Raw genomic sequence first — 23,601 nt, 5'->3', positions numbered from 1 at the left:
AGCCGGTCTATAAGGTGGGTATAAGGTTGTTTCCTATAAAATGGCAACTTAATGGGTGTCCACTCTCACCCACCGCTTGCTTGACTGGTGGAGGGTCGTTAGCCGAACGGGTTTGATAGGACTATAATTCTACCTTCATTAAAAGTATTAATGATAAATACTAAGTAACTAAACTCTTAATAATACCCAATCTTAGTTACTTAGGAAAAATGTGAATAAGGTGCTAATCCATGAAATTACACTTTGCACTTTGTTTAAGTCGGTTAGTGGAGCGTGTGTGGTTAACCGACACACTAACGCGTATTTAACAAGGTAGGCAAAGGGTAACTTAATGTTTATCATAGTATCGATGGAGCGTGTGTGGTTAACCGGCACATTGATTAAGGGGTAAACACTTAAGGGTACCAAGTAATTTGCATGGTTACTTCACACCTTGTTTTGTGATCCTCGGCATCCCAGTCACAAAACCTGAAGGGCACACTCGAGATTGAAACATGCCTTTGAACAGTTCAATGAATCTCAAAGATCTAGGAGTTTCAAAACCAATTAAAACCTAATAATACATTTCGTTTATCTTGGTGGAAATTGGTGAATCGTCATTCACCTACCTTCAAATATTTTATAGCTTGGATTACGGCATACCTCCTCTAAGTTATAAAATAGTTTGTTGGGTCCTAGCCTTAATATTTCATATTGGGTGTCATATTAAGAACTTTAAAAATCAACTTTCTTGAATATCTCCCAAAATCATGTCTAGTTTAGACATTTATGATCTTCCCAAATCTCTTGAAACAAGCTTTCCTAAATGAAGATGATGTCCCTTGGAAATCATACTTCATTCACCTCCTCCAATTATTCTCCTCAACCCACAAGTTCTTGTAAAGTTTAAGATCACTCAAGCCCTATTGGCAAGGCAAGGTCTAGGTGTGATCACATCTTGGAGATGTAGTCACATATTGACAGGCCGGGAGAGTTGGGTGTCAAAGTCTTGAGAAAGTTGGTGGTTCAATCACTTTCTAAGTCACATAGTGAGTTCTTTTGGAACACCTATGAAACAGACTATGACGAGACCCTTAATGATCTTATCTATTTGTTAAGATCAACTTCCTAAAACTTTATTGACATTGACAATGATGACATTGGATATCTAGTAAAGCTCTCTCTTCCCGGTGGAAAGGGATCGGCCATAGTCAACTCGGTTGACCAAATGGTAAAGAGAAAAGCTAAGTCTGTGATAGTCTCGTGTACCATTATCAAAGGGTCCATATGTTTATATTGCCAAAGGAAGGGGCATTGGTCACGAAGCTGCCCAATTTACCTAAGGATGTTAAAGTCAAAAACTTTGACACTACTTCAGGTAAAGTTCACTATCTAACTCTGCTAAGTTTCTATTCTGAGATTCTTGATACATGATGTGACTGGGTCACATGGTGATGTTTTAAGAATCAAAGAAAAGTGAAGAAACTTAAAGAAAGAATATGCTGAATCTGATCGCATAGATGGATTTCTATCGCGTAGCTTGAAGATCGGATTCTTGAGCTACTTTTTAGGAGTTATGAGATATTGCTTAGGAATAAATAACAACAAGTTTTCATATGGATTGTAAGGATAAGTTTTTCCGCAAAGTTTTAAAATAATAGAAAATTTTTTATTTTATTTATTTAAAATATCCTTACAATGGCATTTGAGGAAAAATTGTTGCTTATATCATTAATAGCAAGAGTGGAAATATGAAATTGATTCTTTCATTTGTGGTAATGTCTAGATTTACCAAATAAGGAAAGATTCTCATCACCCAAGTTTCAATTGGACCGGAACTTGGAATCATGCAAGTTGTATAGCATAATGAATGAGAACCTTCAAGTATTGGAAAATTAAGACTAATTACTTGGTCACATGGATGTGTGAGTCAAGTAAAGGACTAAGGGATCGAGTACACATTCTTGTCCACTGATTTAGTCCACCACAAAAGATTGATAAGACTATTTGTCATAGTTTACTAAAGCTCAGTAAATATGGTTATACTTACAAGCTTAAGTGTAATTCTGAGACATTGGAAAAGGTTCCAATGTATGGCAGAGCGAATAAGAAGAATCAAATTAGGCAGAAGGATAAAAGTTTCTTAAATCTAAAAAGATGGGAGAGTACTTTAGTATCAGTTTTGTGATCATCTTAATGATTAAGAAACCATATCAAAATTAGTTCTCTAAGGAAAATCTTAGTGCATTTTAATGACTAAGAAAAGGAACTTGAATTGTTGAAATGGTTAAATCAAGAAGATGAGTCATACTTCGTACCAATACAAGTCTTAGAGTCATACTCCAAGATTGTAACTTGAGTGACATGTCTCAAAAGAAGGTTTAAAACACTTGTCAAATGTAAGAGTAAAAGTTTTCTACTCTTGTACATTTGAAATTGGTAAGTTGTGATGTTTTGGATAAAACAAAGACCAACTTAGGCCAATTGTGTGAAGTGTTTGTCTTGATTAGAATCCACACTATCTCTTGGATATTTGACAAGGGAGTCTTATAGGTCAAGAGGACAGTGGGAGTCTTAAAGGTCTTGAAAGTCTCAAGAACTAATCAAGAAGAGAACCTGAAGTTCTTCACTAGCACACGACTTGAGGTTTATAACCTATCATGTTGACATATTCTGAGCCCATTCCAGTTAAAGTTGGCTTTCCATATGAGTTCTTAGAGTTCTCATTTTGTTGCACAACAACTTGGAAGCAATGGCAGGCCCTTGAGCTGCCAGGAGGCAAGAAATTAAGATTGAGTTCAATCCATATGAGTTTAGATTTGTCATTATCCTTTTCCTGTGACTATGGTTTTGACAATTCACATGGATAAGAACACATACACCATTAAATCTAAGTGTCATAAGGTTTCTCTCCGATTCATGAAAATGATGGTGAGGAAACACTTTCACTATGTAGATTTTAGCTAGATAGCAATTGTGATATTTGCATTCTCAAAGTCGTTAGTGGAGCGTGTGTGGTTTACCGGCACACTAACCTGGACTTGTGAGAAGTGGCAAAAAGGTCTAACCATTATGATTACGGCATCCCTCTTCATAATTGTTTAGACACACAAGTGTGCTATCTAAGGGAAGGTGTATCAAAACAATCTAGTATTAGAAATCTGAACTTTGGTAAGAAAGTCAATGAAGTATTGATTTCTAGAAGTCCAACTGATTTCTGAGTACATGTCAAAGCTAGTGGGAGCATAAGTGTTATGCTAATAATCATCATGTTAGTGGGAGCATGATAATTATGATAAGTATTGCAAGTTAGCAATGTTAATTATAGAAAACAAAAGGTTTCAATTGGGAAAAGTTGTTTTGCTATAATTAAGGGAGAGGAAATTATACTTCATCTCAAATCTATAAGCTTAGATCGTGAGGTTTTAATCATTTAGTCAAGGATATATATATATGAATTTCATGTTGGAATGGCTCAACATCAGGAAATTCTGTATATGGGTCCATTATTTGCGTTCTAAAATTCGATTATGATTACGGCATCCCTTTTCATAATCTGAATTATGAGAACTTGGCAAATTGAAATGGACATATTATAGCAAAAGACTGGTTTAGTCTTTATGTGAGACATCATGAATCGTGTCCCATATGCTTCGGATATAGGATCGATTACATGTGCTATATTCATCCATTCTAAAATTTTCCAGATGCCTGGGGCATTAAGAAGGGAAAAGGTTTAGAACTGGATATGACTAAAAGGATTAAACAATTGTCGAGGACAATCTAAGGTTTACCAAAGATTGGTTGCTCAAGGACAGTTGGAAGTATAGTGATAATTCTGGAAGGACCATATTGACATAGTCTGTAAGGAGGCAACTCTTGTTCAGAAGTGATAGTCAAAATGGAATCTGGAAATGTTTCAAAGTTAGAATTTTCAATCTGTTTAAGATTAGGAAACTTAATGCAAGAAGGATGTTTCCAAGGAGCTGATCTCCTTTGGAATACTCTGTAATGGTTGTTGTCAAGTCTTTATGACTTTGTACATAATCATTACAAGAGGATCAATGCATATAAGTTTAGAATCTAACAGATTTTAGCAAATAGCATGAATTTGGAATTCTTGCATTTGCAGTAAGGATTTGGGAGTGTGAAAAGAGAATCATTGAAGTTATGTTCAATTGATCTAGTTCACAAAGTAAAGATCATAGACAAACATAGTATGCATACTTGGTGTATGACATGACTAGTGTTTAGAAAACATAGTGTGCATGCTTGGAGCATGGGACAACTATTGTTTTAAATTCAAGAATAAAGTTGATAGCTGAAACAGTATACAATGAATAATGTGTAATCATATGGTGATAAATAAAAGGTGTTTTATTTATGTTCAAAGGGTTGATACCATATTGGATTCAATTATTATTGTGTTTCATTTTGCATGTTTTGACTTCCCGAATAAACTAGGTTATTCTTCCGGAATGACTAAGTTATTCAAACCATCCACAGTCGGTCATATGTTGGAAGTAGATATGTATGAAGACTGTCATGGGTTGTCTTGTAGAGGTCTAAGGTGTTGGACAAAGGGCTACAACACTCATGAGTGCTCATAAGTTCTGAGTATTGGATTCAACCCGCGCTCATTGGAATCAATTCATGGATTTTATCACGAGTGATCATGAGACGATAATATCTTATATTCTTCAAACCTAGATATATGAGTTGTTACTATGAGTTGATAGTACATTGATTGCACGAAAACGCATTTGGTAACTCGGTGCTATAAAACGTGCCTTTGTGTATGATTCAAAAAGTAGTAGAACAAGCCATATGAGTCGAAGTTTATCCGTTCCTTTTACCTTCGGGATAAAAGCGATATCTGTGGGCCCCTCGATGATTTGATGATGACAAATGGAAGTGCTCGGCCGGGCCAGGACTGATTTGATTTGTTCAATTAGTCAGTCGTCATAAATCGAAAATCGGGAAACAACAAATGGACAGAGAGAATGATTATAATCCATGTCTCAGTCCATACGATATCTAGAATGGAGGAATATATGATCCCTTATCTAATGGACAAGTCATTGACAAAGGTCAAAGTTCATCTACAAGGTCAAAGTTCAACAGAAGCTTTTGAGAGCTACGTTTGCCGGTTGGTTCCTGAAGTCATACGCAATAATAGTTTTAGACTTATCCAAGTGGGAGACTGTTGGATTAATGTCTAAGTCCATAACTATAATTGGTAAGACTTGACCCGACCCGTCATGGTCCATTTGGGTTGCATACCATCATGCACTTGGATAGACTATAATGAGAGAAATAAGACACTTATGGTTATTAATATATTTTAAGTTCTAGTATACTAATAATAAGAATAATAAGATTATTTAATTAGTATTGATCAAGAATTAATCTAGGATTAATTAAGTGATCAAAAGAAGACTAATTAAATATATGGGTTGATTGTGTAAATCATCCATACTTATATAGTGGGCTAATGCTCCATGGATAATCAAGTTTGGCTAAAACCCATAGGATGGTCCATGGATGCTCCATGGTGTATTTGTACCCATGGATCATGGAAATGAAAGGCCATGTCAATTAGGGTTTACATGGTGTAACCCTAACTATATAAGCATCTTATTCTTGACCAAAATCGGTCACTAGAGTGTGAAAAAAAAGGGATAGCCGATTTCATGAGTTGTAGAATTCTCTCAAGTTATTCTAAGTGTTTTGGTGATTGTGATTCCATTTGAGGCTTCCACACTATTGGGGCTAGGCACTCAAGCTTCATGAAGACTTTCTACATCAAAGAGGTATGTATTCTATCTTGTTACACTCATTGTTTTGTATGCTAGATTAGGATTATACCTTGGAAGTTCTTATTTGCATGTATAATAGAGAAAACATAGATCCAAGGTATTTAGGGTTGCATGTACACTTAGGAGTGTTAGAATGCTCAGAACCCAACAGTAGCTTCCTCTTGATTCTGTTGAAGTAAATGTCTGGTTTCCTCCATTTGACGATCCAACATCATTTGGATCATCACATGTACTTCGTCTATCGTAATGGGCTCAGGAGTGGCTACAACAACAGGTATTTGCTTAATCACTGGAGGTTGATTCCTGTTTCTGTTCGCGTTCCCGACTCCACTTCAGGTTCTTACCATTTTGATCTATACACCAATTCAGACGTTCGGTGTGTAATGACGAGAATTAAGATAGAAAAGATTTTATTTACGATCGACATGTAAATCTCCCAATCACTCCAAAAAGTTATATGTCGGTTCTAATACCGTAATTAAACGGTTAGAAACCTGAGCACATAAAGTTTCCAGATCCGGTCAGAAACAGACAATAGATCCGATCATATAATGCATATCATAAACCATTTAGCACATAAAAGCATGTTAGGTATTTTCCCTAAATAAGCTAGTGCTTGTGTCTATATCAGGTGTATTACCTAAATTTTATTAAACACACTCCTCACAATCATTGTTTAGCATTATAAGTTTAAGTCTAGAAATAAATCCATATTCCTAGTTCTCTTAAACTAATGCTCTGATAACAACTATGACATCCCCATTTTCACGGCCAGAAAAGACCAATTTTGTTTAAGCTTTATAAAAATCAGAGTACCTCCTTTAATAAAAATGTTGTGGAATTTGTTCCCAATAAAACATGATAAATACGTTATCAAAGAATTTCCGAAGGAAAGTATTTTTATTCATTTTAAAACATTTGGGATGTCATCGTTAATACAGAAACATAAACATAAACTGATGTTACATTCATTATCACTAGTGATTTATATCTCGTTAATCTCCCAGTGTAATGTGACTTCATATCAACACCTGTTATATAAATAAGCTTGAGTGGGTCAGGTTGGGAAACCTGGTGAGTACATAGGGTTTTCAACCCACAGTAATATAATTATTATGTTTAATCATCAAACAGTTAACCCAATTACCCATCCCCATTATCTTCTTTACTCTTAAGGATCTACCCTAAGAATCAGCTATTTCTCATTCATTCATTCCTAAGGATTATCCTAAGGAATGGGTACGAAGTCCATCGTTGTCAAAGACACAGCTGTCAGGCACAGCTGCTAGTTCTATCGCTTAGGCACAGCTGCTAGTTCTATCGCTTAGGCACAATTGCCAGAATTGTGACATTCTCTATGAGGCGCAGCTGCCAGTATTGTCTTTTGGGCACATCTTCTAGGGTTATCTCGTTTATTGATAATATTGTTTTTGAGAGTCCACTCACAATACAGGTCAATGGGTTTTTAGATTACACCGGTGAACACATCGTTCACAACACCTACAGGTTGCGAGCCTGCTAGTGTTCCACTGGACTATCTAGAATAGTCTGTGGTTGTCATCCATACTTTGCTAGATGATGGGGCCAAAATTTAGGAACAAGGCTTCTCACATCTTCTACCTCTCACCCTTATCTCATGGTCTATATCACTTCTCAACTCATCATCCAACTCATATTTCGTCTACCCATGTTTTACCCAGCATATTATGTAGATATAAATACATATACAATTTAAATCATATATAAACTTGATAAAATTGTTCGTCCAGCATAAATAGCAAATATACATATAATATGCACACATAGAACGTATAAAATACTCCATATCTATGTGTAAGATGAAAGGGACCATACACTCACTTGAAAAGGTGGTGACTCGACACTCGGATAGCACTTCGTTACTCTTAACACAATTTTCCTTTGACAAAGCCTAGTATAATTACCACTAGAGTTTAGTCTAATATTCACCAAGACTAATTAATAGTCTTGCTATTATTACTATTATATAACCATGAAACAATATTTCTCAACCACTATATACAGACATGGGCCAGACATAAAACACCGGAGGGCAGGACCATTTTGGCATATAGCACTTCAGAAATCCAACAACCCTATGCGGCTCTTTAAACCAGATTCCTCGTACTATGACTGGTTAAAAAGGATATTATAACAACACTTATATAACTCATAATAATAGCCCAAATACTCATTATAAGTTCCTAACATTACTATATTAAAACATAAAATATACTAACGATAGGGTATGCATAGCTCACTTACTGCGGATTTTTCGCAAAACCGAGCTTCGCTGGAGTAGTGTTCCCAAGCCGAAAGGCTCTTTTATCGGGGCTTCCGGAGCCTCGGGCTTCCTTCAGGTGCTAGGGGGTTTACCTAGGCTTAGGGGGTTTTGGGGGGCTTAGAGAGAGAAAGTGAAGTTAGGAAGGTGTGAAGAATGAAAGAACCCGGAACCTCTATTTATAGGTTGGAATCCTGCTCTACTCGTCAAGTATGGGGTCCTACTCATCGATTCCATGGACAGGTGTCACCATCTGGTGGCTTGCCTTGGGGAGAAAGCCTTGGCCCATATTCAGCCACGTCAAACGATTTTGCACATCACCCTGCCGACTTCTAAACCCCGTAACTTTCGCATACAAGCTATGTTTTTAAACGTTATTTATATCCACGTGTAGGTAAAAATAAGATCTACAACTTTCATTAGACTCCGTCAGCTAATCCTCGACCGATCTTAAATTTAACAGTAGGAGGAGATTATACTGTTAAATGTCCGCGTAAAATTCATAACTTCTACATACGGATTCCATTTTCGTCTGTCTTTTTATCGTTGAGTTCCTATTAATAAGATCTTCAACTCTCATTTAGGTTGCGTAGGCCAAAAACCGCTCGAACTAAAATTCAAGTTTTGGGTTGTGCACTGCTATGCCAAATCTTAGAAAATTCATAACTTCCTCATACGAAGTCTGATTTGGGCGTTCTTTTTTTGTATGTTGTCGGTTTAACGTATACTAAAACTTTTTTAGATCAATAAGGCTAAAAATTCCTCTATCGTAAATTCATTATTTACGTCTCCCGGTGTTGTGCCGGTTTTGCCAAAAAACTTCGACAAGCCATAACTTTTTCGTTATAACTCAGATTTCAACGTTCTTTATATGTACGGAACCCTTGAGACATATTCTACAAATTGGTTAAGATTATTTATTCTAAATAACCTTTTGTAGAAAAGTCATTTTCGACCCCTATTATCTCTAAATTGACTAGCTCGGATCTACGGGCGTTACAGACACTCTTTTCAAAACTACTTGTATTCTCTTGAAATCAGTAGACAGGTACTCACACAGGTTTTGGTGAATACGGAGCCTAGTTTTATTGCGTCTTATATTTTGTTGTATGCTTTTGGAGTCAAACAATGATTCAAATACAATGTAAATATTATTTTATCAATACAGTGTTTATAATGCTTTGATCTCTATTATGCAATTGCTATGATACTGTACATGACGTCTAGCCCGCCCCCGGACATTTCCGCCGTCTCATCGGTTCGGGGGTGTGACACAAACCCTAATTAGAAATTAAGATAAATCCCCCGGCTCATTGAATCCAATGACCGAGGTATATCCTTATTTGGGCGAAAGACCAATTTTCCCTTACAAATCCTTAATCCTCTCACTTGACAAAAATTCAAGCTGGTCGAAAGTCAAGGGTTAACCCTTCCTCTCGCTGACCCTCACATTGTGATCAGCTTATGGTCACGTAGTAAGAGTTGATTCCCCTTTCCCGAATCAGTCACGAGTCAACCCAACTCAGTTACAATTCTCATAGTCCAGATCACTATCATGTCGTGAGGATCAAACCCTCACGTCGTGACAACATCAGGAAAAAATAATTAGGGAAATCCTCCTTCATGTCGTGACCTCCAAATGGCCACGTCGTGAGTTACGTACAATGGACATCTTAATGCATTCAACCATAATCCTTTTCTCTTGCATTCTAACTTTCTAAAAGGTCTAATAACTCCAAAATCAACTTAAAAATTGATGCTTTATGGACATGTATGTCCAATACATGTCTAGATCTCATTTTAGGTCAAAAATGTAGAAAATGCGACTAAGTTCTCATGCAAAGGTTTAGAACTCAACCATTTACTAGATCTGAACTATATAACCCTCAATGGATCCTTAGAAACCATAAAATTGCCAACTTTATGGTTTCTTTTCATTCAAGCTTACTTAATCATGGGGAAAATGGGACAAAACCTAGATTTAGCAACGTAAAATGATAAAGGTTGAAGCTTGGGCACTGACACGGATCCAAAACAAGCATAATATGATGGTGATGAAGTTCCTTTGTTGGATGCTCAACCAAAACACCTTCTTCTTCTACCAAATACACCAAAGTAGGCTCTAAAACTAAAGTAGAGGAATTAGGGTTTCTTTTTCTCTGGTTTGGAGGTGATGGGGATGGAGGGTGGAGGAAACCCTAGTCCCTTACTTCCTATAAATAGGTCTAAGACACGAAATTAGGGTTTTCATTAAATCAGGTCTCACAACATGACACCTATAGTGTCACATCGTGACACCTCATTTAAGGCAACCTGCATACTATGGACATGTCATGATGTGAGGGTGCCACCTTCACGTTGTGACTAGTCCCAAATCCAATAATAGCTTAATTTTCATACCTCCAAGATCTGGATGTTACAACTCTCCCCCATTTGAATCAAATTCCATGCTCGGAGTAATCTTCTACAAATAACTCGGGGTAGTGCTCCCTTATCTCCTCCTCGGGCTCCCATGTCCATTTGGAACCCTTCTGGTGCTGTCATTGCACTTTAACTAACTCCACCACCTTGTTACGCAAGGCATTGGTCTTCATGTCAAGAATTGACACGGGTCTCACTACATAGTTCAAGCGCTCCTCTATTTAACTCAATTATTTATTTATTAAAACAACAAACGATTCAGTGGAAACATATTCATAATTTTAGAACGAACACTTCGAATTCAAGCTCCTTGGGCAAACCCAGCCCTCATATGGATTTCCAAGGAAAATTTCCTCTGATGTGGTACTTACAGAGGTAGAGGTTTTACACGATTTGAACTTCTGACCTTCCACCCCATATGGGTATTAAACCCGAGTTAAAGTGGACTTCATGTGTTCCTAACTCAGTTATTAACATGTTATAACCGATAATGAAAATGTGTTTTTTCTTTTTAAATAATAATTTTAAATTTCATATGTGTATAAATACTATAATTCATTGGTATTTTTATAGTAAACAAAATTAAATAGTTTTTTTTACAATCTTCTTACCCTTTCCTAGTTTTAAACTGGGCTTTTGACATAAAAGTCCTTAAGTTTGTCATGTTTTATTGGTTTTGTTCCTGTAAATATTTTTTGTCCGTTAATGTCCAAATTTTGCCAAGTTTTTTTTTTTTTTTTTTTTTTTTTTTGTCATTTTTACAATTTTTTTTTATGTTTTTACCCTAAGTATATTTTTCAAATTTGCAAAAAAAAAAAAAAAAAAAAAAAAAACCCTTAAGTTTACAAATCTTACATGTTTTTATCCTAAATATGTTTTTCAAATTTGATATTAAAGTCCTTAAGTTTGTTAAATTTTGTCGGTTTTGTCCCTGAACATCTACTATTATAGGTAGCAAGGGCAAAAATGGAAAAAAAAAACTTTGCAAATTTTAGACATTAAGAAACAAAAAATCGTCATAAGGACAAAACCAATAAAACCTGAAAAACTTAAATACTTTTATTTGAAAAACCCTTTTAGAGGCTTTTGGGAAAACTTTTTTAAAATGATTTTTTAAACTTTTGACTCTTTCAAAAATCTAAAAGTGTGAAAAGTTGTTTGATAATTATAAAATATCTTTTAGAATGATTTTTTAACAAGAAGAAAAAGTTATGGTTTTAAAAGTCAAAATTTAAAACTTTTGGAGACTTTTGACTTTTTAGCATTTGCTCTTCAAAAAATTAATGAAAACGCATGTTAAAACTTGCTTTAAAAAAACTAAAACTATAAGTAAAAGAAATTTTTATTGAAAATGACTTTTTAAGCAAAAAGCAATCCCAAATACCCATTAAACTTCGTAACTTGTGAAATCCTCCTTAATAAATGAAGGTTTTTCTTGCCACATGTCAATCTCTCATGAGTTTTGACACTTGTTATTTTGTGGTATTTTTTAAATAAATATTATCCATTTATTAATTTTTGATTTGTTTCAATTTTTATAATTAAAATCATAGTTATATATGTAAAGTATTAATATATATATATATATATATATATATATATATATATATATATATATATATATATATATATAATATTAAATTTCAATAAATATTTTTGTTTTTTAAAATTGAAGTTGTGTATTAAAAAATATTTTCTATTTTTGTTTTTTTTTTTAAATCCAGTGTAATACACTGTTTCACACATAACGCATAATATGAATTCCAGGCGTTTATCGATGAATGGAATCAAAAAACCGTAGGTGATTGCCAGTGAGGTTCGATGAGCACGTAGCGCCTATTATAGAAATGGAATCACACAGAACAAAGTCGTACTTTTTTGTAGAATCAATACAATTAAAATACCCACTTCGAAAGAGGAACAACAATCCATAAGTGAGAGAGAAAATCCGATGGGCGGCGGCGGCGGAGGCGGAGGCGGTGGTGTCCGTGGAATTCTGCTGGACAGCTCTGTTATTTTGGACTCCACCTCAAACGACAACGAAACTGCATCACTTCGCTCCGGAGTTGACTATTTACTTCGCAAGCTTCGCCATTCCAACATTCCGACGGTAACTCTTTCTCTCCGGCCACTCTTCTCCGTTTCTCTGATTTCTCCGATCTTTTGGTGTGCATGCAATTCTTGTACTCTTTTACCAATTTCATCTTTTTAGGTTCTCTGACATATTCCTTTAGATTGCTTGAAATGTAATGTGGAAATACCTCTAATTGTCTCGATAACCCATGGATTCTTTTGTGAATCCATTACTCCTTGTTCATACATTCATACCCATGGAAACAGTGACGAACCTGGGAGAGTCGCTACTCCCCCCCATCCAGTTCTTCCAGTTCACCTTTTGGTTAACAAAGATCTTTATACGATTTATTCCCCAAACTAATCAATTTGTAAACTTCAATTGATCGATCATTGCGATTTGAGATATGAGAATTCAGATGTTGAGTTGCTTAAAACCACTCTTAAACCTTGGATACATCAACAACCAATCTCATGTGTAAGCTTGCTTATTTCATCTTTTTTTGTCAGCATTTTAACTTTCATCTTTCCTTCTGTACAGGGAATATGTTATGCAGTAGGTTTTCCAGAAGCAAAGGTAATAATACTGTATCAAGATGATTTTCATGAATCGAATCTTTTATATATTCTGTAAGGAATATAATAAGTGGGTTTCATATTCTTATTGTAGGTGAGCCTTCTTGAGAAGCTGATTTGTGAATTCTCATTTGAGAGATTCATCTACAATCGATCTTCCATAGATGACACTGTAAATGTGGTTTCTCAAGCTTGGGAGAACAATGGTGGGAGTATTTTGCATGTGGTTTTAAACAACTTTGAAGGGATTCTTCCAAATGCATCTAATTTTGGTTGGATGAATGTTGTTGTAAGTAAGTAACTAGACTTTCAAAGAAAGCTCACTTTAATCTTATATTAACACAAAGTCTTTTTCTTTTTTCGACTGAATGAAATGTCTGAATGTGAGTAAATGACCATTTTACCCTTCTGAACTAATGAATTGATCTAGATGGTGATGGTGATGGCTTGAGTAAAGATCCAACCGGGATTTGTATAAAGAAACTAGAAGAGTTACCTATGATAATATGTGAGTTGAATAAAAAGGTAATATTTATGTCTCTTTCCACATTTCTCAATAACAAATCTCTTGTACTTTTTTGAAGTCTATATGAATTCTTTGGTAGAGGAGTTGTTTAGATTGTTGTTATTTGTTTCCATTATTTTGAATATACAAAAAAAAAATCAAGAATTATGTTTTTCTTTTGTTCTTTGCTTTCAAGTAGTCAAGTGAGGATAATGTGGTTGTGGGTTATATTATGAAGCCCTCTCGTGAAGCAGATTTTGCAAAGGTGAGATATTTTTCATTTTTTTTTTTTATAAATTCTAAATACTAAGAATGACTTTAAAACTTTAAATGTGCATTTATGCAATACCATTTTACCCTTTTCCTAGTTTATGCAATAAAGGGATTTTTAGAGAAAATTTTATAAAAATTTGTTATTGTAACATTGAAAACTAAATAATATCATCTTTTTGTTTTCAGAGAGGTGCATTTCCACTAAACCCTACCCAAAATGGCTTGATATTTTTGCCTCTCACATTTGATCTCCCGATTTTATCACAATTGAAAAAAGTGGACATTATTATCCATAAAGCAACCGATGAAATTTCATCAATTGAAAGAAGCAATTCTTGTAATTCCTCTAGTAAGATCATTTACACCACAGGAATGCTGGAATTACAGAGGTAAACTTTATAAGTATTATCAACTTGATATGTATATGTATATATAATTCTTAAGATTTGACTTAATCTGATAAGCTATATATGAGTGTTACTTTTGTTTTTTACCTAATACAGATCAATTTATGTATTTTACAAATTTGCCCTCGTTTTAGGTGTATACATGAACTTCCAGATTGTTGTGTGATCGATCCATTTGATAACATTTTTCCAGTTGTGGATCGATTAAGAATTCAAGAAATCTTATTAGGATTGGTTGAACTTAAAACAGAAAGTCAATGCAATATCAGAGGACCTTATTTTCTAAAGGTTTTCTACATTATTAATATTTTATATATTATCTTTCTATGCAATGTATGCATGATAAATTGTTTTAATTCACTCAATATTTATATGTTTTCAGGTTGATAATTTTGAGGATGTTGAATTGGAAAAAAGGCTCCATGATGCTAAATTATGTCTACCAAGTATTGTAAAACCTCAAGTTGCATGTGGTGTAGCTGATGCTCATAGTATGGTAATATAAATACTATTTTTCATTAAATTATTTAAAAAAAAAATAATAATTAAGAAAACGACCTAATTGCATTATGTATATGAACAGGCTATTGTCTTTAAAGCTGCTGATTTCCCAGGTTTAAATGTTCCTCTTCCAGCTATTGTGCAGGTATCCCATTTAATTTATTGGTTGATAGGGGTAAATTTGGTATTATCTTTTTTTAGGGTTCCTTTTGGGGCATTGTACTATTTTCACTACGTGTGCTTATTATGTGAATTGAAATTACAGGAATATGTGGATCATTCATCAACTCTTTTCAAATTCTATGTTTTGGGGGAAAAGGTATTTTACGCAGTGAAAAATTCAACACCAAATGCCAAGATCTTGAAGAACTTATCTGAAAGCAATCAATTCAAACCTCTACTATTTGACAGGTATTACATGATATATTGTTGTTTCCAAAATCCAAAATTGATTCAAGAATTTGATTTAAATTACCATTTTGTTACAGTTTAAAATCTCTGCCTACTGATGGAAACAAGAAGCCTTCAGAAATGAAAGAACAGAATCTTGATCTTGATCTTGTTACTGATGCTGCAAATTACCTTAGAAGTGTTCTTGATCTCACAATCTTTGGCTTTGATGTTGTTGTGAGTCACCCTATGAACCCTAAACCCTAAAACAAAAAAAAGATTTGCAAAATTGATCGATTTTGAGCTGAAAATTGAAGTACAATGATAATATTTGAATCTTTATTTCAAAATTTGATCAAATAACTAATTGTTGAATAAGTTGATTATGATATTCATGATGTTAAATGTTATTAATATTTCAGATTGAAGAGGGGACACGAGATCATGTTATTGTGGATGTAAATTACTTGCCATCATTCAAAGAAGTGGCTAATGATGTTGCAATTCCTTCATTTTGGGATGCTATCAAGATGAAGTATCTTTTGTTTAGAAAGAGAGAGAATGAGAATTGTGTTTGATAGTTATATAATGTGTAAGCTAGAGATAAAGATGATTATTAATCTTTTGTTATTTGAACCTTTTTTTGAAAAATGTCATGTTGTAGCCACTAAACAGATTGAAAGCATGTTATAACAAAGAATCACAATACAATTGTTGTTTGCAATCTTGTAATGAGTGCTATTCTTTGTTTATAAAGTGTAGTCTTGATGTTTAAAAAAGATTTATGAACATGATGCAAAAGAAACTCATATATAACTATTTATGGATAAATAATGTCGATTGAAAAAAGTTTTTGTATGAACAAAGATTGTTGCTTATTTTGGACCAAATTAAGAGGACTAGAATAATATCGAATAAAAGATGTGTCATTAATAATCCTTATAAACGTAAAATTAAAATAAAAAGAACAAAAGAAGACATTCTCTACTTTTGGTCAATATTTCACAAGAAATTACAAACACAAATGCTATTATAACATCATACTACTCTGTACCTAACAATTACATCAACAGAATTGATTTTTGGGTTGTTAGGGTTGTTAGTTGGGATTATCTGGTCTTTGCTTTCTTGGCGATTCGATCATTTTGAAATGTTTTTCCTCTTTTGTTATGGAGCTTTCCCTTTTTCAACTGTTCTTTTTTGTGTTTTTTCCTATTAGGGTTTCTCTTCTGAAGACAAGATAAATGAGAAAATGATTAGATGTAAGAAATAGCAAAATACTTTCATTGATTTGTTTGTTATAGCATTAGCATCATATTTTTTATTTCTTCCTATTACAGCATTGAACTTTGAAAAATACAATGCTTTAATAAGAAAAAAGTTCAAAGTACAATGTTATAGTAAACTTGAATAAAAAAAATCAATGACGGCAAATTTGTATAAAGTTAGAACTTTATAGGAAAAAAAATTAAATGCGGGAAATAGCGACGTACTTTCATTAATTGTTTATTATATCATCCTACTTTCATTTCTCCATATTACAACATTGTATATTGAAAAGTCTACCCATTTATAGCAATTATTATATATACTATTATTTGGCTTTCAAACTTTGGCCACAACACTTTTCTATATTGACAGGTTGGGTACCTACACATTTTGGGTTTCAGACTTTGACCACAACACTTTCGTATATTGGTAGGTTTTGTCCTTAATTGTGATGTAAGGTCCCTAGACTTTTTGGGTTTTAGACTTTGGCCATAAGACTTTTGTAAATTGGCAGGTTTGGTCCTTAGAATTTCGTATTTAGCATGTTTGGTACCTCCGCAAAACGGGGGGGTAAGATCACTCTAGTTACATCTAAATGCAAAGCAATTTTCACTACTATAATTGAGTACATCAACATGTCTTACAATGCGCTTTTTCATGCTCATGTATAAGTCCATGAACAACAACTTGTGTTGCGAAGCACTCGTCTCTCCCGGTAACGCCTTGCAATCAATACACGCCTTACGGTCCCATTTTCGCAAAAGGAGGTAGTCATTTTGACTATTATACCCTTCATTGTGAAAGGTAATCAAATGCGCATCCCTCTTTTTATAAAAGGAGTTTGCAACCACCAAATCGTGTGCAGTTGCAAACTCTAGTAACCTATGTCCCTCATCGTTCCTAGTACCAAATCCAAAACCACCGTGCACTGTCTCATATCCATCCGCCTTTTTTCCTATATGTCCATTGAAGTCTCCCCCTAAGAATATACATTCATTCATAGGTATACCTTTTACTATATCATCTAATGATTCCCAAAAACTCCTCTTAAACGAATCTTCTAGAGTGGCATTTGGTGCGTATACGCAGACGACGTTCACTATCTTTCTCTCTACGGCTACTTTGATCGCAATGATCCTATCGCAACATCTTTTAACTTCTACTACGTTGTCTTTGAGGTTTGTTGATATTAAGATCCCTACACCGTTTATTGCGTTCTCTAGTCCTGCATGCCACAACTTATACCCGTTACACTCGAGTGTAGCTTCCTCCCCCTTCCACTTGGTTTCTTGTATGCATGCGATCTCCACTTTCCTTTTTCTTAATGCATTTGTCAATTTCAATAACTTATCATTCAATGTTCCAACATTTATGGTGCATACTCGTACTTGGCCTTTGAGATGAGGCCTTTTCGGAAGCTGCTCAAACCAAAACCAATAAATAAAGCTATTAGATGGTAAACAATAAATATTAGAAGGGAAATGTTGAATGATATAAAGAATAATTAATAAATGGTAAATAGTAAATAATAATTAAAATACGGTACGTGGTACGTAATAGATGAGACATAAAAATATGTAACAAATTATAAGTAGGTAATACAAAATAGATGATAGAGACTAGCAAGTTGTAAAAATTTAATACGTAATATATAGTAGATGTTAAATATTAAGTACTAAGTAATGCATATTAGTCGGTTAAAAAGGTTAAATTTTAAATAATAGATAATAGAAAATATTAAATAGTTAAAAGGTGCTATCAAATAATAACTAAAAGCAAAGGCTCATACAGGAATAAATAGATCGGCAGCTTCACAAGCCAATTGAGCTTGTTTTGCATGTAATTCCTTCATTTCCTACAAAATAAAAGCATATTTTAGTTTCTCATTTGATTGTAAAATGTGATAGATTTCTCAACATACAATGCTTTAATAAGAAAAGAAATTCAAAGTATAATGTTATAGTAAAATGAAATGGAAGCAGGATGACATAATACACAAATAAATGAAAGTACATTGCTATTTCTTACATTTAGCCTTGAGAAAATGTTGGCATGCTTGGGAAATGGAAGAAATAGCAATGTACTTCTATTGATTATTTATTATAGCATCCTACTTTGATTTTCCCATATTATAACATTATACTTTGAAAAATCTACCCAATTATAGCAATATCATTCAAATACAAAGCAATTTTCACTGCTATAAATGAGTACACATTTACAACAACCTCTCTTGCAATGCGCTTTATCATGCTCATGTATAAGTCCATGATCAACAGTCTGTGTTTCGAAATGCTGATCTCCCCCGGTAACACCTTGCAATCTATGCACGCGCTAAGGTGTCGTTTTCGCAAAAGAAGGTAGTCATTTTGAGTGCTTTTCCCCTCACTTTGAAAGGTAATTAAATGCGCATCATTCTTTTTAAAAAAGGAGTTTGAGACCACCAAATCGTGTGCAGTTGCAAACCCTAGTAGCCTGTGTCCCTCTTCGTTCCTAGTGCCATGTCCTAAACCACCGTGCACTGTCTCATATCCATCTATATCTTTTCCTATATGTCCATTGAAGTCTCCCCCTAAGAATATACATTCATTGATAGGTATTCCTTTTACTATATCATCTAATGATTCCCAAAAACTCATCTTTTTTGACTCTTCCAATGTGGGATGTGGTGCGTACGCAGAGATAACGTGCACTACCTCTTTCTCTACCACTACCTTAATCGATATAATCCTATCAAAACATCTTCTAACTTCTACTACATTGTCTATAAGATTCTTTGATAGCAAGACTCCTACACCATTTACAGTGTTCTCGAGACTGGCATACCATAAGTTATAGCCATTACATTCGGTGGTTTCCGCCCCCTTCCACTTAGTCTCTTGTATACAAGCAATGTCCAATTTCCTTTTTCTTAATGCATCGGTTAGTTGCATCAACTTATTCTCATCCATTCTTCCTACATTCAAGGTACATATTCGTATATGACCGCTATCACTTGTTATTTGAGGCTGCTCAACCGAAAATCCAACACCAATAAATAAAGTCGTTCAGATAGTAAACAATATATATATTAAATGGAAAATATTGAATAATAAATAATCATTTGAGTTATGAGGCAACAAAAAAGAAGTGGTTTGCGAATGATGTGATTTACCGAAACAATCTTATTTTCAAGGAGCAAGGGAAAAGGAAGATCCAATATTTGAATCCGAAATTTCTATTTCTAACTCTTGGATTTTGATTAGGTGTAAAAATAATTTATAGCAAGATAGGCTTAAGAGTAATATATAACCATATATATAAAATACTTCAAAGGTGATAACAAAAATAATTAAAAGTAAAGGCTCTTACAGGAGTAGAGTGACCGGATAGTTTTCGTATATAATTGAGTAGATTTTCCAAAAGAATTAAGAAAATAAATTGAAATAGAAAGAAATAAAAGTACATTGCTATTTAACGTACCTTACAATGTAACATGGATGTCTTTTCTTCCTTGGATTTTTTCACACTTGTGGGATAGTTTTTCTTACGATCCTCACGCCACTGCTTAACTTCTTCATCCATGTAATTAAACGAGCATACTTTTCTATAAATGACAAGTTTACCCTTATTAAAAACACAAGTTGTATTAAGTAGTTCTTTCTGTATTAAGTCGAAAAGATGCATTCATGTATAGCTTATTAGATTGAATCGTGTGTTCATTTATCATGTTGTAATTTAGTTGGTAAAATACAAGTAAAGAACTACAAGTTAAACATTGAAGGGCAAAGAAATTACTTTTTTTTAAATTTAGTGGAATTTCGAGGATGCGAATTTACTGAAGCATTGCTCTTACCCTCTGATATTTAAGAATCAAAACGAATAATGATTAGTGAAAGAAGTGCATCAACTAACTATGAGGTGTTGATCTTTATTCATATTGCAAATGCACAATGTTGTAATAGAAAAAAATAAGAGTATATGTTGGTGTAATAAACAAAAGTATATTGTTTTTTCTTACATTTAACCTTTTCTTAAAATTAAAAACTAACTCTATGCAACAAAGAAGTGCATCAACTAACTATGAGGTGTTCACCTTTATTCATGTTTCCATTTTTGACATGTTTTGCATGCTGAAACTGGGATTTATATCTGCACACACTTGAGCTTTATGCAAATTAATAATTCATTTAGTGAACAATGAAAAAGAGATTATGAAGCTTATTAAGAATAAAACATACCCTTTACATGAAGTGTGATTCTTTTTATTTCCTGTGAAGTTCTTGGGTTGAGACAAAGTTCCTTTTTTGTCTTGTTGATAGCATTCTGAATTTAAAGCGAATATATTGCTCTACCACAAAAAAATCTATCATGTTTTCTACTACTTATGGATTATCTCAACAAAATCCAGCTAATTTAGCTTCAGATTCTATAAACAAGTTGTATGACAAAATAGATTTGTGACTCATATTCTCTTCTAACATCAACTTCATCTTTTGTAGATGGTATAGAAATCAAAGACCTTAGCTAATTACAAGTCAATAAAGCCAATCAACTTTTAGCATCAATAACTTGATGAGTTTTGTATGCCAGAAAGAAGTAAAGACTACAGACTACAGATAAGACAAGAAGAACTGATACCTTAAAATTTGTGATTGTAGGAGGAGTATGTGCTTTGACTGAAGTAGAAGCATGGAGTGAATATAAGCTCCCTTGCTGTGAAACAAATCTTTGTTGTCCTTGATTACCATGACGAATAGGGTCATTCATGGGGAAACTGTGACTTTGGGGTCCCACACCTTGAGAAATGTGGTTCTAGAACATGCAAAATTACCAAAAACGAAATAGGCATCATTAAGGTTTTGTAGTTTTGACTTTTGATATAGACTATAACCGAAACAACACAGCTAAATATGCATATGCAACAGGCTACAAACTTCAACTCCTATCGTTGTCAAAGACCATATGTAAAGACTCTTTTGTGCTAATGCCCACAATGGAAATTTGGACATTCTCACTTAAATTATCTCTTCACTTATACCATCAATAGTTAACTGATTACCCACAAGCCACCTGATGCTAAAAATCCCATTTGTTACATCAAGTAAGGCAGCTAGAAATGCTAAGAGACTAAGGATATAAAAATCTTTCAAGCACCAAAAACTATCCGTTTTTTAGTATCAACATGAAGAATACATAGATTATTGCACACCAAAAAGCTGAACATAACAACAAAACTGATACCTGTAAATTATTGGGAGTAGCATGGAAGTTGTGTGATTTCTGTGTTTGAACTGAACCAGAAGCGTTGGGTTGAAATTGGTTCCCTTGTAACTGCTGACCCATATTAGACAAATTGACATCCATCGATGGTGAATGAAATCTCTGTTGTCCTTGATTACCATGTTCAAAGGAGCTTCCACTGAAATTAGACATGCCAAATTGCTGACTTGCAGGAAATCCAGGATTTTGATGACTCGTTGTATTCTTATTATGGATTTGGAACATCGGAAAATTGCCAGGATGATATTGGGCATAATTGGGGTTTTGTAATTGCAATGGTCTACCAACATTTTGGTGGTATACAGGATGATTCATGGAGTTATTAGCAAAGAACTGGCCTTGTTGTTGAGAAGAATTAAACTGCTTTGGAGGAAAGGGATTGTAATTGTGCTGTGGATTGAATCCACCAATACCGTTGGGGAATTGATCCGTAGGACTTCGCAAGGGAATGGGCTGATTAGAGAAATTCATGAAACGAGATGGAGCATCAATTGGCCTGTTATTGGGATATAATCCTCCAACACTACCATTGTACGTTTGCTGATAAATGAGAGAGTTAACCTGTTCATCATTTAATACATTTAATTAGCTCACCATAAAGATAAACTTCACATAAAATTTCATAAGAATACGTTCGAAAACCGAATTGCAGTTATGTTTTGGGAGCCGATGGAGTAATCAGCTAGTTAACAATATGTTCAAAAAGAAAAAGTAGAAAGGGAAGCAGAGTACCTGTTGAAGTATGGAAGCAATTGTTGGATCTTGATTGGAATTATGATGAGGATTCATGATCAAGTACACTGTGGTGAAAATTTCATAAACCTCGTTGTGATTGTTCTTGAATGAGGTCCTTGGACGACGACAAACCTTACAAACTGAAAAAGAATTGCAAGGACGAGCGATTTGGGAGGAAATGTCGAAGTATGTGAGTCTGAAAGAACACGTTTACTTGATCTTGCCCTATCAATCACATATAAAGATAAAAGAAAATAAATTAACAAGAAAAAGAAAAACTGAGGAAATGATCAACTTCCGAGGACAATATTCTTTATAGTTTTTTTGAAAAAAAAATCAAAATCATTCATATTTTTAGAGGTGTAAACTAACCGAGCTGAATACTATCAAGCTCGAAACTTGGCCCGACTAAAATACTCAAGCTCGAAACTTGGTTCGAGCCTTGATTTTAAGCTCGAGCTCGAGCTCGTAAAATACTCGAAAGTCTCGAGCTCGGCTCGGCTCAACTCGACTAATATATAAAAAAAATCAAAATCACTAAATTGAGTAAGAAATATTAAAGATTCCACATGTAAATGTCCAAACTAGGCCTGTCGAAAATAACCGAAACCCGTTCTATGTACCCAACCCGTTCCGAATTCGGGTAGAATCGGTCGGGTAAAGCGGGTAACGGGTATGAATATTCGGGTAATAGGTTAACCCGATAATAATATAGGTCGGGTTTTAGATATAAATATTAATTTTCGGGTATACCCGAATTCGTTTTTTAAAATAATACATAGTATATTTAAATATTAGTATATCCCATATCTCATATATTAGATAGGGTATTCGACTATTGGTAACAGGAGGCAAAAGCACGCTTGAAAAAAAAAATTAAAACCGTTCACTTCTTCACGATCGACACAAACAAACACAGGCGCGCTCAATATTTCTTGTTTCGAATTCCGATCCTCAAATACGCAATTCTCAGCCTCCATCTTCGTTATAGGCTGAAAATTCTCCTAATGCATATTCTCACTAGTTAGGCATCATCAACATACATTATACAAAAGTAACAATGAAGTGGTGCAACAGATTCTAGTTTTGAAT

The 23,601-nt window shown here is 34.2% G+C and overlaps 2 protein-coding genes across 5 annotated transcripts; one reads left to right on the top strand and one right to left on the bottom strand.

Moving 5' to 3' along the window:
* The first annotated feature begins 12,255 nt into the window (after positions 1 to 12,255).
* Positions 12,256 to 15,970, top strand: LOC111914832 (inositol 1,3,4-trisphosphate 5/6-kinase 4). Its single transcript, XM_023910541.3, has 12 exons — positions 12,256 to 12,628; positions 13,133 to 13,168; positions 13,262 to 13,460; positions 13,598 to 13,692; positions 13,872 to 13,937; positions 14,132 to 14,334; positions 14,487 to 14,640; positions 14,735 to 14,848; positions 14,936 to 14,998; positions 15,119 to 15,264; positions 15,342 to 15,480; positions 15,666 to 15,970. The coding sequence occupies exons 1-12, from the start codon at positions 12,470 to 12,472 to the stop codon at positions 15,819 to 15,821; spliced, it is 1,530 nt and encodes a 509-aa protein (XP_023766309.1). The 5' UTR covers positions 12,256 to 12,469; the 3' UTR covers positions 15,822 to 15,970.
* A 178-nt stretch (positions 15,971 to 16,148) lies between these two features.
* LOC111914831 (uncharacterized) lies at positions 16,149 to 22,754 on the bottom strand. 4 transcript variants are annotated; one of them, XM_023910537.3, is made up of 11 exons: positions 22,507 to 22,753; positions 21,736 to 22,335; positions 21,133 to 21,306; positions 20,733 to 20,842; positions 20,588 to 20,658; positions 20,290 to 20,350; positions 19,975 to 20,098; positions 18,741 to 19,520; positions 18,302 to 18,367; positions 17,157 to 17,930; positions 16,149 to 16,472 (listed from the first exon to the last, which is right to left on the bottom strand). In XM_023910537.3, the coding sequence occupies exons 1-11, from the start codon at positions 22,561 to 22,563 to the stop codon at positions 16,353 to 16,355; spliced, it is 2,937 nt and encodes a 978-aa protein (XP_023766305.1). In that variant the 5' UTR covers positions 22,564 to 22,753; the 3' UTR covers positions 16,149 to 16,352. The 4 variants fall into 4 exon arrangements, with proteins under 4 accessions (XP_023766305.1, XP_023766306.1, XP_023766307.1 ...); XM_023910538.3 differs by having other exon boundaries at positions 20,588 to 20,652; XM_023910539.3 differs by having other exon boundaries at positions 20,588 to 20,643.
* Positions 22,755 to 23,601: the final 847 nt, after the last annotated feature.

The sequence above is a fragment of the Lactuca sativa genome, chromosome 4, assembly GCF_002870075.4.
Source record: "Lactuca sativa cultivar Salinas chromosome 4, Lsat_Salinas_v11, whole genome shotgun sequence".
NCBI lineage: Eukaryota > Viridiplantae > Streptophyta > Magnoliopsida > Asterales > Asteraceae > Lactuca > Lactuca sativa.
Note: the sequence above shows the minus strand (reverse complement) of the source record. Positions and strands in the feature narration are given on the sequence as shown.

Coding starts and splice junctions, on each gene's coding strand:
- LOC111914832 (XM_023910541.3), top strand. CDS start 12,470: ATGGGCGGCGGCGGCGGAGGCGGAGGCGGTGGTGTCCGTGGAATTCTG. Junction 13,169..13,261: donor TAGGTTTTCCAGAAGCAAAG/GTAATAATACTG, acceptor TTCTTATTGTAG/GTGAGCCTTCTTGAGAAGCT. Junction 15,481..15,665: donor TCTTTGGCTTTGATGTTGTT/GTGAGTCACCCT, acceptor TTAATATTTCAG/ATTGAAGAGGGGACACGAGA.
- LOC111914831 (XM_023910537.3), bottom strand. CDS start 22,563: ATGAATCCTCATCATAATTCCAATCAAGATCCAACAATTGCTTCCATA. Junction 19,521..19,974: donor CATCCATGTTACATTGTAAG/GTACGTTAAATA, acceptor TCGGTTGAGCAG/CCTCAAATAACAAGTGATAG. Junction 17,931..18,301: donor CTGCCGATCTATTTATTCCT/GTATGAGCCTTT, acceptor TGGTTTGAGCAG/CTTCCGAAAAGGCCTCATCT.